At 40.2% G+C, this 13,590-nt stretch overlaps 1 protein-coding gene across 1 annotated transcript in view; it reads left to right on the top strand.

Annotated features, from left to right (window-relative positions):
• Positions 1-13,590, top strand: part of LOC132893060 (citron Rho-interacting kinase) — a 450,073-nt gene that overhangs the window by 55,083 nt on the left and 381,400 nt on the right. The window contains exons 3-4 of the mRNA XM_060931786.1: positions 5,578-5,758; positions 5,855-5,974. Coding sequence (XP_060787769.1) covers positions 5,615-5,758; positions 5,855-5,974 — 264 coding nt within the window. The 5' untranslated portion in view covers positions 5,578-5,614. The remainder of the gene's footprint in view (positions 1-5,577; positions 5,759-5,854; positions 5,975-13,590) is intronic.

The raw sequence follows: 13,590 nt of genomic DNA, 5'->3' as shown, positions 1-13,590 counted from the left end.
GCCAGGTGATGTTTCGTATGACACCAGGGTCTGGTAGAGCCTGGACTTCAGAATAGTCCACTGGTTAAGGATTTCATCCACCTTCACTCCAGATCTCTGAAGCAGAGGTTTGAAGTGTTTAACAAGCTCCTGGATATCAGAATCACCAAAATCTACAAGATGCAAGAAAAAAGATGTAGAAGATGTGCTAGGCAAATATGACATCAGTAAGTTTTGTTGTAGTCATGTTTTGTGTAGTCTGGTCATTTTTCATTAAAAAAAAAACAAGCTCACCGTCATTTCTGTCCACCTCTGGCCAGTAGCAGAAGTTAGTGATCCGCATGGCACACAGGATCCCATGGCTCATATCTTCAAATCTGTTGAGCAATGTTTCTGACAGCAGATCTATGAGATGGTCTTTGGTCTGGTGAAGGGAGTGATCATCACATGACCTCAGACTGATGCCCTCATACAGGTTTGTTCCCAGCACTGTTTTCAGCCTAGGTCCAGGTCTACATTATGAAAGAGAAAGAAGAGGAGAGGACAAATTGAATTACATCAAGTTACTTAATATCATGGCATAACATAACTGCTTGTCAAAGAGTGTATTTGGTGATTTTACCTGGATTTGTATTTGAGAATTATGGCACGGGTAGAGGACAGGCAGTCATGCACTTCAGCCACAGTTACTGAGGAACACTGTATGGTTAAAGACAGGCTGCTGAGCTGACTTAGCAAGTCATGGAGGAAGTAGGAGAATTTCAGGATTGCTCCATCCTTCATGATATGAAGGAATCCTCTGGCCTTTGCTTGCTGTTTTTCACTCCCACCTCCTTCAGGTGACTGCATCTGATTTGACATTTTAAAACATTTTAATACAAGTGAGTAATACAACTATTAAAACATTTTAATGCACACTTTAACTATCTATTTATTGCCCTGTTAAGCCTATGCAAATTATTACAGTACATTTGTAGATATGAAATATGAATTCAAATGTCATAGTTAAATATGCCAGCTAAATATTATTACCAATGGCATTCTAACTTAAGCTATACTATAGGCCTACCTGGTCTAGGTGGTGCACAAGTTCCTTGTAACCTCTCAAAAATTTGTCAAGGGCTTGCAAGACATGTGACACCCACTGTGTTCCCCCTATCCGTGTTGGCATAAGATGTTTCATCCCTATTTCTTCAAATCCTTTCTTCAAGTTTGCTCTATTAACACAGCTCTTGCGATAGAAGGTGTAGAGGCCACTCAGTAACTCTTCAATTTTCCTAGCCATACTAATGTGGGTCATGGCATCTGAGAAGGCCAACTCTAGCCTGTGGGACATTCAGTGTATTCCTAAAACATATAATCTGTCCTGGCACAATTGGGTGACAACTCCATTCTTAACCCCTGTCATCACAGATGCACCATCAGTCCCACAAGCTACAAGTTTCTCCAGCCACTGTGTGTGTGTGTATATAGTTGTACATTATATGTAGCCACTTATCCTGTGCAGGGTTGCTGACAAGCTGGAGCCTATCCCAGCTGACTATGGGCGAGAGGTGGGGTACACCTTGGACAAGTTGCCAGGTCATCGCAGGGCTAATATATAGAGATAACCAACCATTCACACTCGCATTCACACCTATGGTCAATTTTGAGCCACCAATTAGCCTAACCTGCTTGTTTTTGGACTGTGGGGGAAACCGGAACATCTGGAGGAAACCCACACAGACACAGGGAGAACATGCAAACTCCACACAGAAAGGCCCTTGTTGGCTGCTGGGCTTGAACCCAGGACCTTCTTGCTGTGAGGCAACAGTGTTAACCACTACACCACTGTACCGCCCTACAGCATACATCTTTAATTTAATTTAAAACAAAACAACAACAAAAAAATCTAGAATTTGGTGCACAAGTTTTAATTTTCTTTGGGTTTTCTGAAATCAACACAGGGTCAAAATTATACATACATGGTCAAAAATTTACATACACTCACTTAGATTATTAATTCAGAGGTGCTGAATCTTCCAAAATGTCTCTTATTTTGCCAAGGCCGAGGTCTCTTAACTTCCTGTTAGTGATCGTGATTGACTACAGCTGGTAGCTTCATAAAAAGGGTTTCTTTACAGCACTCATTGGATTGACCAACACACAGTAAAATGGGAAAGTCCAAGGAGCTCAGTGTAGATCTGAAAAAGAGGATCTCAGATATGCACAACTCCAGAATGTCTCTTGGAGCCATTTCTAAACAACTGCAAATTCCAAGTTCAGTTCAAACAATTGTATCCAAGTTATTATGAGGTGTAGTCACTTTGCCAATCCACTTTGCTTCAAGAAAACCCAAACTGTCACCTTCAACTGAAAGGCATTTGGCTTGGATGGTCAGGAACAACCTGGGAACCACCATGGCACAGCCCTGCCATGAACTGGAAGCTGATGGATCACTGTCTACAGTTCAGATCACCATGGACTAAGAGGTTGCTATCCAAGAAATAACCCCCTGCTCCAAAATTGACACCTTCAAGCTTAACTAAAGTTTGAAGCTGACCACATGGAAAAAGCCTTCTGGAGGATAGCTGTATGGTCAAATGAGACAAAGATTGAGTTGTTTGGCCACAATGACCACCATGTACAGAGGGACACTGTACCAGCTGGTAGTGGTGGTAGGATCATCATGCTCTGAGGCTGTTTTGCTGCCAGTGGAACTGGTTCATTGCACAAAGTGGATGGAATAATGAAGAAGGAGGACTACCTCAGAATTCTTCAGCATAAACCATCAGAAACTTGAACACGACTTGGGAGTTACAACACAATAATGAACCCAAACATGCATCAGAGCTGGTTGTGGAGGATAAAGCAGGCTAATATTAAGCTTAAAACAAGTCCTGACTTCAACCCTATTGAAAATATATGGACTCTGCTTATAAGTCGAGTCCATGCCAAGAAAAATAAATAAATAAAAAATTAATTGAGCTCTACCAATTCTACCATGAAGAGTCGTGAAATATCCAACCAGAATTCTACCTGAAGCTTGTTCATGGTAAACAAAAATGTTTGGTCAAGGTGAATCTTTTGAAGAGACATTTTACCTAAATATTAGGTTTGTTGTTTGTATATTTTTGACCTTATATGTATAATTTTGACCCTGTGTTGATTTCAGAAAACCCACAGAAAATGAAAACTTGTGCACCAAATTCTAGTGTTTTTTTTAATTAAAGATGTATGCTGTACAATCATTCTGCCACAGAAAAAGAACAGTTCAAAGAGATTACTGACAGCCCAAATATTGCCATGACATTCATATCCAAGATGACATTCATGTCACTGTATGTAAACTTCTGGCCACAACTGTAAATAACATGTGCTGGACTAACTCTTCAGGGTGTGTGTACAATATTACTCATGCCTCCCTTTTGGAATTTGACTTAACTTTCCCAACCCCCTGCATTTTGTTCAGAAATTCACGAGTTATGAATTAATTAATTTAAAACATTTGCTGACAATGTAAGATGTTGACTCATACAGTAGGTCATGTGTCTATTTTAAGCATAGTCAACCCTAAAATGAGTAATAATAAATCATGGACCAGAATTGCCATCATCAAAGGTGTGCATCAATGCACAACATCCTTTGACAGTGTAGATTTAACAATAAAAACATTGTGAAGAAATGAAGGATTAGAGAACAATCCTTCCGCATCTGTTGGGAATAAAGTTAGGGCTAAAATTCTTTAATTATCTCCTCTTTTATGGTTACACTCTCTCTCTCTCTCTCTCTCTCTCTCTCACTTTCAATCCCAACGAATGGCAAGTGTCTTCTGCTCATGTCTCATAACAAAGGAGAGTATTCTGACTGATATCATGTGTGTTATATTGGAGTGAACACAGAGAAATACCACATTTATTAGCTTTGTATTATTAATATGGATAAAGGAGTTTGTTTGACATCCCATTTGTTGGATAGCCACATCTTACTTCTCAGGTTATTTCACTGCAATTAATCTAATTCTATCAGCACTATATTTACAGTCATTAATTTTTTATTTTTATCCAAATGTTTAAAATAATTTATACAATTTCAAGCTTCAATTCAGCCTAAAAAAAAACCCCTACCTTTATTAGCTTTGTGGACATGTGAAAAAAATTATAATAATGCTTTGTTATGCAGTATATAATAATGGTTTTTATAATTATAATGAGAATTCCCTTAAATGCTTCTAGTATCTAAATAAGTTGAGAGCACTCTTGTAGTCAAGTCAATAAACCTCGAGTCTGTACACCTGGACAAGTCACCAGGTCATTGCAGGGCTGATACATAGAGACAAACAACAATTCACACCCACATTCACACCTATGGTCAATTTAGAGCCACCAATTAACCTAACCTGCATGTCTTTGAATTGTAGGGGAAACCGGGAGCACCCGGAGGAAACCCACACAGACACAGGGAGAACATGCAAACTCCACACAGAAAGGCCCCCGTAGGACACTGGGCTCAAACCCAGAACCTTCTTGCTATGAGGCAACAGTGCTAACTACTACACCACCATGCCACCCCAGTTACATTGTCTCTCATCTCATCTCATTATCTCTAGCCGCTTTATCCTGTTCTACAGGGTCGCAGGCAAGCTGGAGCCTATCCCAGCTGACTACGGGCAAAAGGCGGGGTACACCCTGGACAAGTCGCCAGGTCATTGCAGGGCTGACACATAGACAACCATTCACACTCACACCTACAGTCAATTTAGAGTCACCAGTTAACCTAACCTGCATGTCTTTGGACTGTAGGGGAAACCAGAGCACCCGGAGGAAACCCACGCAGACATGGGGAGAACATGCAAACTCCACACAGAAAGGCCCTCGCCGGCCACGGGGCTCGAACCCAGACCTTCTTGCTGTGAGGCGACAGCGCTAACCACTACACCGTGCCGCCCCCAGTTACGTTGTGGTCACTATAATTTCCAGGGTGCCAGTAATAGTAGCACGTGTGTTTTTGTTGAAAATAATTATGTCTTGAAGAGGGATTTGTTTTTCTCTGAATAAATTTATTTCAATTAAAGGTTGAATTTTTCTAATTTTTTTTCAGTGTGACATGAGGCTCCTTCACCAAAAAGGTGGATATTTTTTTCCTAACCCTAATTACTAAGCTTTACAAGGTATGCCAATAATCGTAGAGGGCATTGTATACAGTATTTTCAGTGATTGGTGATCTACCGTAGTGGTTTTTAAACCAGTCTTCAGGATCCTTCAGGTGATCGACTCATTTTTTTTGTAAGAACAAGAACTGCACTCTTTTAGGACCAACAGCCCCACAAGAGGGGAAAAAAACCCTTATCAGCAACTTAGCTGCAGCAAGAAATATATTTGACGGTAGCTATTATAATTTCTGCAGAGTTGCTGAAATATTTGCTGACACACTTTGGAGTAAAATCTATTGAGTCAAATTATTTACCATTTATTTAAATATCTTTTGAGTGAGACTGAATACAAGTTGTTACATTCATGGAATCCTTTTATATACGTATAATGAGATGTGATTAGAACATTGTCAGTTTGATAAATAATTTGACAGAATCAAAAGTCCTGCTGCTTTTTATATTTATAGCTTCCTAGTGCAGTGGTATGCATTCTTGCCGATACTGATGGAGCAGGAGATCTCTAAAGTGCAGAGGACAATGTCTGACTTGGAGTCAGTCCTCCAGCAGAAGGATGTTGAGCTAAAAGCCTCGGAGACCCAGCGAAGCATCCTGGAGCAGGACCTGGCCACCTATATCACAGAGTGCAGTGTGGGTTTATATTTACACAGATCATGTATAGTCCATCACTTTTAAATCATATGGCATTTTATCTAAATCATGAATATTTGAATGATTTGTGTGTAGAGTTTGAAGCGCAGTTTGGAGCAGGCTCGTATGGAGGTCTCTCAGGAGGATGATAAAGCTCTGCAGCTGCTCCACAACATCCATGAGCAGAGCAATAAACTGCAAGAGATTAAAGAACAGGTACAGACAGACTTCACATAATCCTTATACAGTATAAATACATTTTAAACTGATGTTTAGTACTACTTTTGAAGTAGTTGAAGTATTTGAAGTTTGAAGTAAAATTGAAGTAGCTACTTCTTCAGTTCGCCGATAGTGCAGCTTCAATATATCTCAAAATGATGGTCTTCACTTATCTGCAGCTACTGATGAATGTGTTTAGGTTCTGAAGTTACGTGAAGATGATGTATGCTGGTGTTTCTCACATTAGTTTTTTGGACCTACCAGGTGGTCCACATGTTAGCTCTATTCCAGCTCTTAACACATTTGTACCATTATAAGATACTGAATGTGTGCAGGTGTTTTATGAGCTATGATAATGCAAAAATGAGGACTGTATGTTGGGGCCAGGGATCGAATGTACACTAGGAGTGAGGAAAGTGCACAACATAAAAGTGACACCTTAAGAGGATTGGGTATTTTTTTTTAATTGTATCTATCCCAATTCTGATTCTGCCTATTTATTCTGGTTCTTATCAATTCCCTGTTCTGATTTATAAAAGAAAAAAAAAGATGTCAAATGTTTAGATGAGGGTTATCAGACTCAAATTCAGCCTGGGCCAGCAAAAGCTCTGAGGTGGTGACACTACGCTGCCCAGGCATTTCCAAAGAAATAGATAATGAGTAATTTTCAGGTTAGTTTACATGGAAAAATAATGTGAAGGAAATGGAACACTAACATAGGAGTTTCATTTAAAAAAAAAAAAGACGAAAACTGTAAACGGATAAGGCCAGATAATGGCGAGCCCACACAGTGAGGAAGTAAATCCTCTCCTTCCCTCCCCAATTCAAGCCATGACTACATTCACACTGCTTAAAGCAGGATTCATGTCTGCAGGAATTAACTATTAAGCTTGGGCAGGAAAGCCCACCCAAAGCCAGCTGATTGACAGCTTGGCCCCTGAAGAAAAGGAAAAAGCAATAGGGGGAAAAAACAAAACAAAAAAAACAGTAGAGATAAGCAATGGGGAAGGGCAAAAGCAATAAAGATAATTTTCTTATTCTTTTATTTTTATTCATTTTCTTATTCTTTTACAGATTTATTTTTTTTTATAAAACTTTTGTGTCACCATATCTGGGACCCTGAAGAGCCATAATTTATATATATATATATATATATATATATATATATATATATATATATATATATATATATGACAGACATACATACATACATACATATACACATACATACATATAAAAAATATATAATTTCATGAAAAGTTCAGGTTCTTATAATTTAATTCAAAAAGGTAAACTTTCATATATTCTGTATACATTACAGTGGTGCTTAGAATTTTCTATATTTTTGCATAAATATGACCTAAAACATGATCAGATTTTCACATAAATCCTAAAAGTAGATAAAGAGAACCCAGTTAAACAAATGAGACAAAAATATTATACTTGGTCATTTATTTATTGAGGAAAATGATCCAATATTACATATCTGAGTGGCAAAAGTCAAGTCAAGTTTATTTGTATAGCGCTTTTAACAATAAACATTGTCGCAAAGCAGCTTTACAGAATTTGAACAACTTAAAATATGAGCTAATTTTATCTCTAATCTATCCCCAATGAGCACATCTGTGGCGACAGTGGCAAGGAAAAACTCCCTCAGATGACATGAGGAAGAAACCTCGAGAGGAACCAGACTCAAAAGGGAACCCATCCCCATCCGGGAAACAACAGACAACATGACTAACATTAACAGTCCTAACATAAAGTCAGCTTTGTTGATGCTATAAACCCACCACCGACGGAAACCCGAGTGCAAAACCATTCGACAACTGTAATCCCAAAGTCATCAAGTCAACTGCAGTCCTAAAGTCAGCAAGTCAACTGCAGTCCCCAGCCACAAAAGCACCACTGCAAGAGTCCAGAGCATCCTCCAGGTGCGACCCTCAACTGTCCACATGGGGCTGCCTTCCATAGGAGCGATGCGATGAGACTCCAACCAGACACAGGGCACCAGGATGGATCAGGCAGGTCCGAGGAGCAGAAGAGGTCAGCATCTCGATCCCAGGACTGACATGTAACTCAGAGGGACAGATTTGGGGGGGGGAGAAAACACAGGTTGTTAGGTATGCCCAATGTCACCTGAATAAGTAGGAACAGTATACATATTGCACTGAGTACAAGCGGGGACTCCGGCAACTAACTATGACAGCATAACTAAAAGGAGAGAGCCAGAAGGTAACACAGGCATGAGGGAGCCCCGGGACATAAAGCAGCCAGCCAGCCACTACACCATCAACAAACTCGAGTGAGCAAGCGAGTGGGGACTGACAGCATCCATACATCCCAGTTTACCAAAACACTCTGTCTGAGGACCCTCCAGATCTACACCTTTACCTCATAAACACCATTAACAAAAGGCTTGACTAAACAGATATGTTTTCAGCCTAGACTTAAACACTGAGACTGTGTCTGATTCCCGAACACTACTTGGAAGGCTGCCCCATAACTGTGTGGCTTTGTAAGAAAAGGCTCTGCCCCCTGATGTAGCCTTCACTATACTAGGTACCAGCAGATAGACTGCACCTTTTGATCTAAGTAGGGTCATAGAGGACCAGAAGTTCACTCAGGTACTGTGGTGCAAGAACATTTAGTGCTTTAAAGGTCAATAGTAGTACCTTATAATCAATACAAAATTTGATTGGGAGCCAATCCAGTGTAGATAAGACAGGGGTGATGTGGTCATATTTTCTAGTTCTAGTAAGGACTCTTGCTGCTGCATTTTGAACTAAATGGAGCTTGTTTATGCACTTATTGGAACATCCAGACAGTAAGGCATTACAATAATCCAACCTGGAGGTAACAAAAGAATGAGCTAGTTTTTCCGTGTCATGTAGTGACATTAAATTTATTATCTTAGCAATATTTCTGAGATGAAAGAAAGCTATCCGGGTAATGTTATCAATGTGAGTTTCAAATGAAAGACTGGGGTCAATAATCACTCCAAGGTCTTTTACTGTTGCACGTGAAGAAACAGAAAGGCCATCCAGAGTTACTGTGTAATCAGGAAACTTACTTCTAGCTGCATGTGGTCCTAGTGCAAGTACTTCAGTCTTGTCAGAGTTAAGCAGAAGGAAGTTAATAAGCATCCAGTGTCTAATGTCCTTTACACATTTCTCAATTCTATTAAGCTAGTGTCTCTCATCAGGTTTTGCAGAAATATACAACTGTATGTCATCAGCATAACAGTGGAAACTAACACAATGTTTATGAATAATATCACCCAGAGGTAACATATATAAAGAAAAAAAGCAGTGAACCCAAGACAGAACCTTGTGGAACACCAAACTTTACCTCAGTACGTCTAGAAATATCACCATTTATATCAACATACTGATAGCGATCAGTTAAATAAGAGCTGAGCCAGGAGAGGGCCGTTCCCTTAACTCCCACAACATTTTCTAGTCTATCTAGAAGAATGGAATGATCAATGGTATCAAATGCTGCACTAAGGTCAAGCAACACAAGCAGCAAGACACAGCCCTGATCAGATGCCAACAGTAGGCCATTTACTACTTTAACCAGAGCTGTCTCTGTGCTATGATGAGGTCTAAATCCTGACTGATACATTTCATGGATGTTATTCCTATGTAAATATGAGCATAACTGCTGCGCCACAGCTTTTTCAAGGATCTTGGAGATAAAGGGGAGGTTTGATATTGGCCGATAATTGGACAGCTGACAGGGATCAAGGTCAGGTTTTTTAATCAGGGGTCTGATAACTGCTAGTTTAAAGGATTTGGGTGCATAGCCAATCCTAAGAGAAGAATTTATTATTTTTAGAAGCGGTTCAATTACTTCAGGTATTATCTGTTTGAATAGACATGTAGGTAAGGGATCTAGTACCCAAGTTGAGGCTTTTGATGCCGAGATTAATGAAAGTAATTCAGTTTCTTTTAGGGGAGTAACACATTCTAATTGATGATCTGATACAGTTATATTGTTAACTACAGGGTCACATTGTCTGACCTTAAATTAGTAGTTTGAATTTTTTGTCGGATATTCTCAATTTTGTCATTCAAAAAATTAATGAAACTGTTGCTACAGTACTACATACTACATGTATGGATGTGTCTATAGTGGACTTATTCCTGGTTAATTTTGCTACAGTATTAAATAAGAATCTAGGATTATTTTTGTTATCTTCTATTAGGGAGGAGAGATATGTTGATCTAGCAGCACTAAGAGCTTTTCTACTAGTATACTTCAGGAAGCTCTCCTTCCACGCTAATTTCAACACTACCAATTTTTTTTTACACCATTTACATTCCAATTTTCAAGTGGTCTGTTTTAATGTGCAAGTGTCATCATTATACCAGGGTGCTAATTTTTTGTCTCTGACCATTTTCCTTTTAAGAGGAGCAACATTATCTAAGGTATGGCGGAATGTTGACTCTAAGCATTCAGTTGCCTGATCAAGTTCTGCAGGGGCTGACAGTGACCCAGTCAAAGGTGATAACTCTGGGAGATCATTTATAAAGCTCTGTGCAGTAGTTGATGTGAATGTACGTTTAATACAGTAGCATGGTGAGGTGCATGTATTATTACTCAGACATAGTTTGAATGAGATGAGATAATGATCTGAGAACTTCAGACTGTGGAAGTATGACTATATTTTCCACGTTTAACCCGAATGTTAGTATTAGATCGAGGGTGTGACCACAATTATGGGTCAGTCCTATGACATTCTGATTAACCCCTACTGAATCTAAAATGGACACAAATGCTGTTTTCGAAGGGTCTTCTGGGTTATTGAAGTGAATATTAAAATCTCCGACAACTAAAGCTTTGTCTAAGGAAATAACCAGATCTGAGAAAATCTGCAAATTCAGAATGAAACTCAGAATATGGCCCCGGGGGCCTGTAAATAATAAGTAATGGAATTAACTGGGTAGACTTATTTTTGCGAGGCTACATACATTATATGAGGATGAAGAACTTCAAATGTATTAAATTTATAACCAGGTTTTTGTGTTACAACTAGATAATCATTATAAATAACTGCAACGCCTCCTCCTCTGCCAGTTAGACAAGGCTGGTGTATATACGGTAACTGTATCCAGGAGGACTCGTTTCATTTAATGCTATATATTCATTTTGGCTCCATCCATGTTTCAGTTAAACAAAGTACATTAAACCCCTGATCAGTAATGAGTTCATGAACCATTAGCACTTTAGATGTAAAAGATCTAATATTTAATAGCCCCACCTTTAGATCAAAGGTGCTGGCAGCAGCTGTACAGTCAGTATGATCTAATTTTATATTGATTAGGTTACTGGAACAAACTCTCTGAATATTTAGACTTTTTTGTTGAGCTCGGGGAACAGACAGTCTCGATGTAGTGGACCCTGAGTGACAACTCTGTGCAGCTAGCAGACAGTTGGTTTAGCCTGTTCGTCTGCTCCTTGGCCTTGGCTCTGGATTGTCAAAAATTAGCTAGGCCTGTTCTGAGACTATGACCTATGCCGCAGGAAATGAGAGCAGCACCTTCCCGAGTGGAATGGATACTGTCCCGCCCTAACAGGCCAGCAGTGCTCTCAAAATTAGCCCAATTATCTATAAAGCCCACACTGTTTTCAGAGCACCACCTGGACAACCAGCAGTTCAGCAACCATAACCTGCTGTGAGCTACATCGCCACACCGCATTGGGATGGGGTCAGAGCATACTACAACATCGGACATTGCCTTCACTAATTTAAACACCTCTACAAAGTTCCTCTTAGTAACCTCAGACTGATGAAGGCATATATCATTAGCTCCTGCATGGATAACTATCTTTGAGAACCTGTGCTTGCCTAGGACCCGAAGATTACCTGCTATGTCCAGCACCCTGGCTCCTGGTATACACCTGACTAAAGCTGCTGGTGCCCCTAAAGGCTGAGCTAATTTCACATGCCATATGATAGAGTCCCCTATAACCAGAGCTCTTTCAGGTTTCTCAGCAGGTGCATCACTAAGGAGAGCAAATCTGTTTGACACATGACATGGAGAGGAGTGGTGTTCCTGTGGGCAAGCCTCAGCGGTAGCTTTGGCTCTATGCTTATGCCGCCAAGCCGTCACCCATTCGCCCCGCTGTAAGGGCTCTAATGCCGGAGTTGGGGCATTACTAACTCCACCTAGGGCATCCAGACTTTCCCCTACAGAAACTACTCTGTTCTCATGCTCACTGACCTTCTCTAAAGCCTGGACACGCGCTTCTAGCACTGTAATCTTCTCCGTCAGAGAGCTAATTAATCTGCACTTATCGCAAATAAAGCTATCACTAGCAATAAACAGGCTGAAAGTGTGCCATGATGAAAAGATTCATGTACCTTAATCGAAGATCTGTTGATATTAAAGCAGATCTGATGTAGATGGCCTCCGCTTGTGGTCTTTACGCAGGACGAGAAAAAAAAGAAAAAGAAAGCTTCCGGTCTCAGCGTCCTTCCAAAAAAAGAGAGAGAAAAAAGGAAAGTGAAAGTGGAAAGTACAAAAAGGAAAGCGACAGTACAATAAAAATGAAGAGGATACTGGAAAATTATTTGTAGAAAAATTTTTTAAAAGATTAGTAATTAACACTAACACTCGTGGAAAAAAAGACTCGTCGCAAACAACTCAGGAACCAGGAAGTGCGTAGCACAGAATGTGCATGCGCAACCCAATCTGCAAAAAAGTATGTGGACCTCTAGGTAATTTGAAGGTGAAATTAGAGTCAGGTGTTTTCAATCAATGGGATGGCAATCGGATGTGAGTGGGCACCCTGTTTTATTTAAAGAACAGGGATCTATCAAAGTCTTCACAACACACGTTTGTGGAAGTGTATCATGGCACGGACAAAGGAGATTTCTGAGGAAAAGCGTTGCTGATGCTCATCAGGCTGGAAAAGCTTACAAAACCATCTGTAAAGAGCTTGGACTCTACCAATCCACAGTCAGACAGACTGTGTACAAATGGAGGAAATTCAAGACCATTGTTACCCTCTCCAGGAGTGGTCGACCAACAAAAAATCACTCCAAGAGCAAGGCATGTAATAATCGGTGAGGTCACAAAGGACCTCAGGGTAACTTCTAAGCAAATGAAGGCCTCGATCACATTGGCTAATGTTCATGAGTCCACCATCAGGAGAATACTGAACAACAATGGAGTGCATGGCAGGGTTGCAAGGAGAAAGCCACTGCTCTCCAAAAAGAACATTGATGCTCATCTGCAGTTTGCTAAAGATCACGTGGACAAGCCAGAAGGCTCCCTATTTGTGTGCTTGAGTCTGGTGCAGCTCGAGTGGCTGCGTGTGCTCACGGAGAGCGTTGCTTCCGCTCTTTGGACTCACTCGTTATGAGAAACACCTGATACTGATTTGAGAGCAATCGGCACAATCTCCCCGTTTTATTTAAAGAACAGGGATCTATCAAAGTCTGAGCTTCACAACACATGTTTGTGGAAGTGTATCAAGGCACGAACAAAGGAGATTTCTGAGGACCTCAGAAAAAGCATTGTTGATGCTCATCAGGCTGGAAAAGGTTTCAAAACCATCTCTAAAGAGTTTGGACTCCACCAATCCACAGTCAGACAGATTGTGTA

This window comes from Neoarius graeffei, chromosome 10, assembly GCF_027579695.1.
Source record: "Neoarius graeffei isolate fNeoGra1 chromosome 10, fNeoGra1.pri, whole genome shotgun sequence".
In the NCBI taxonomy this organism is placed as follows: domain Eukaryota; kingdom Metazoa; phylum Chordata; class Actinopteri; order Siluriformes; family Ariidae; genus Neoarius; species Neoarius graeffei.
The sequence above is the reverse complement of the archived record's forward strand: the minus strand, read 5'-3'. Positions and strand labels throughout refer to the sequence as shown.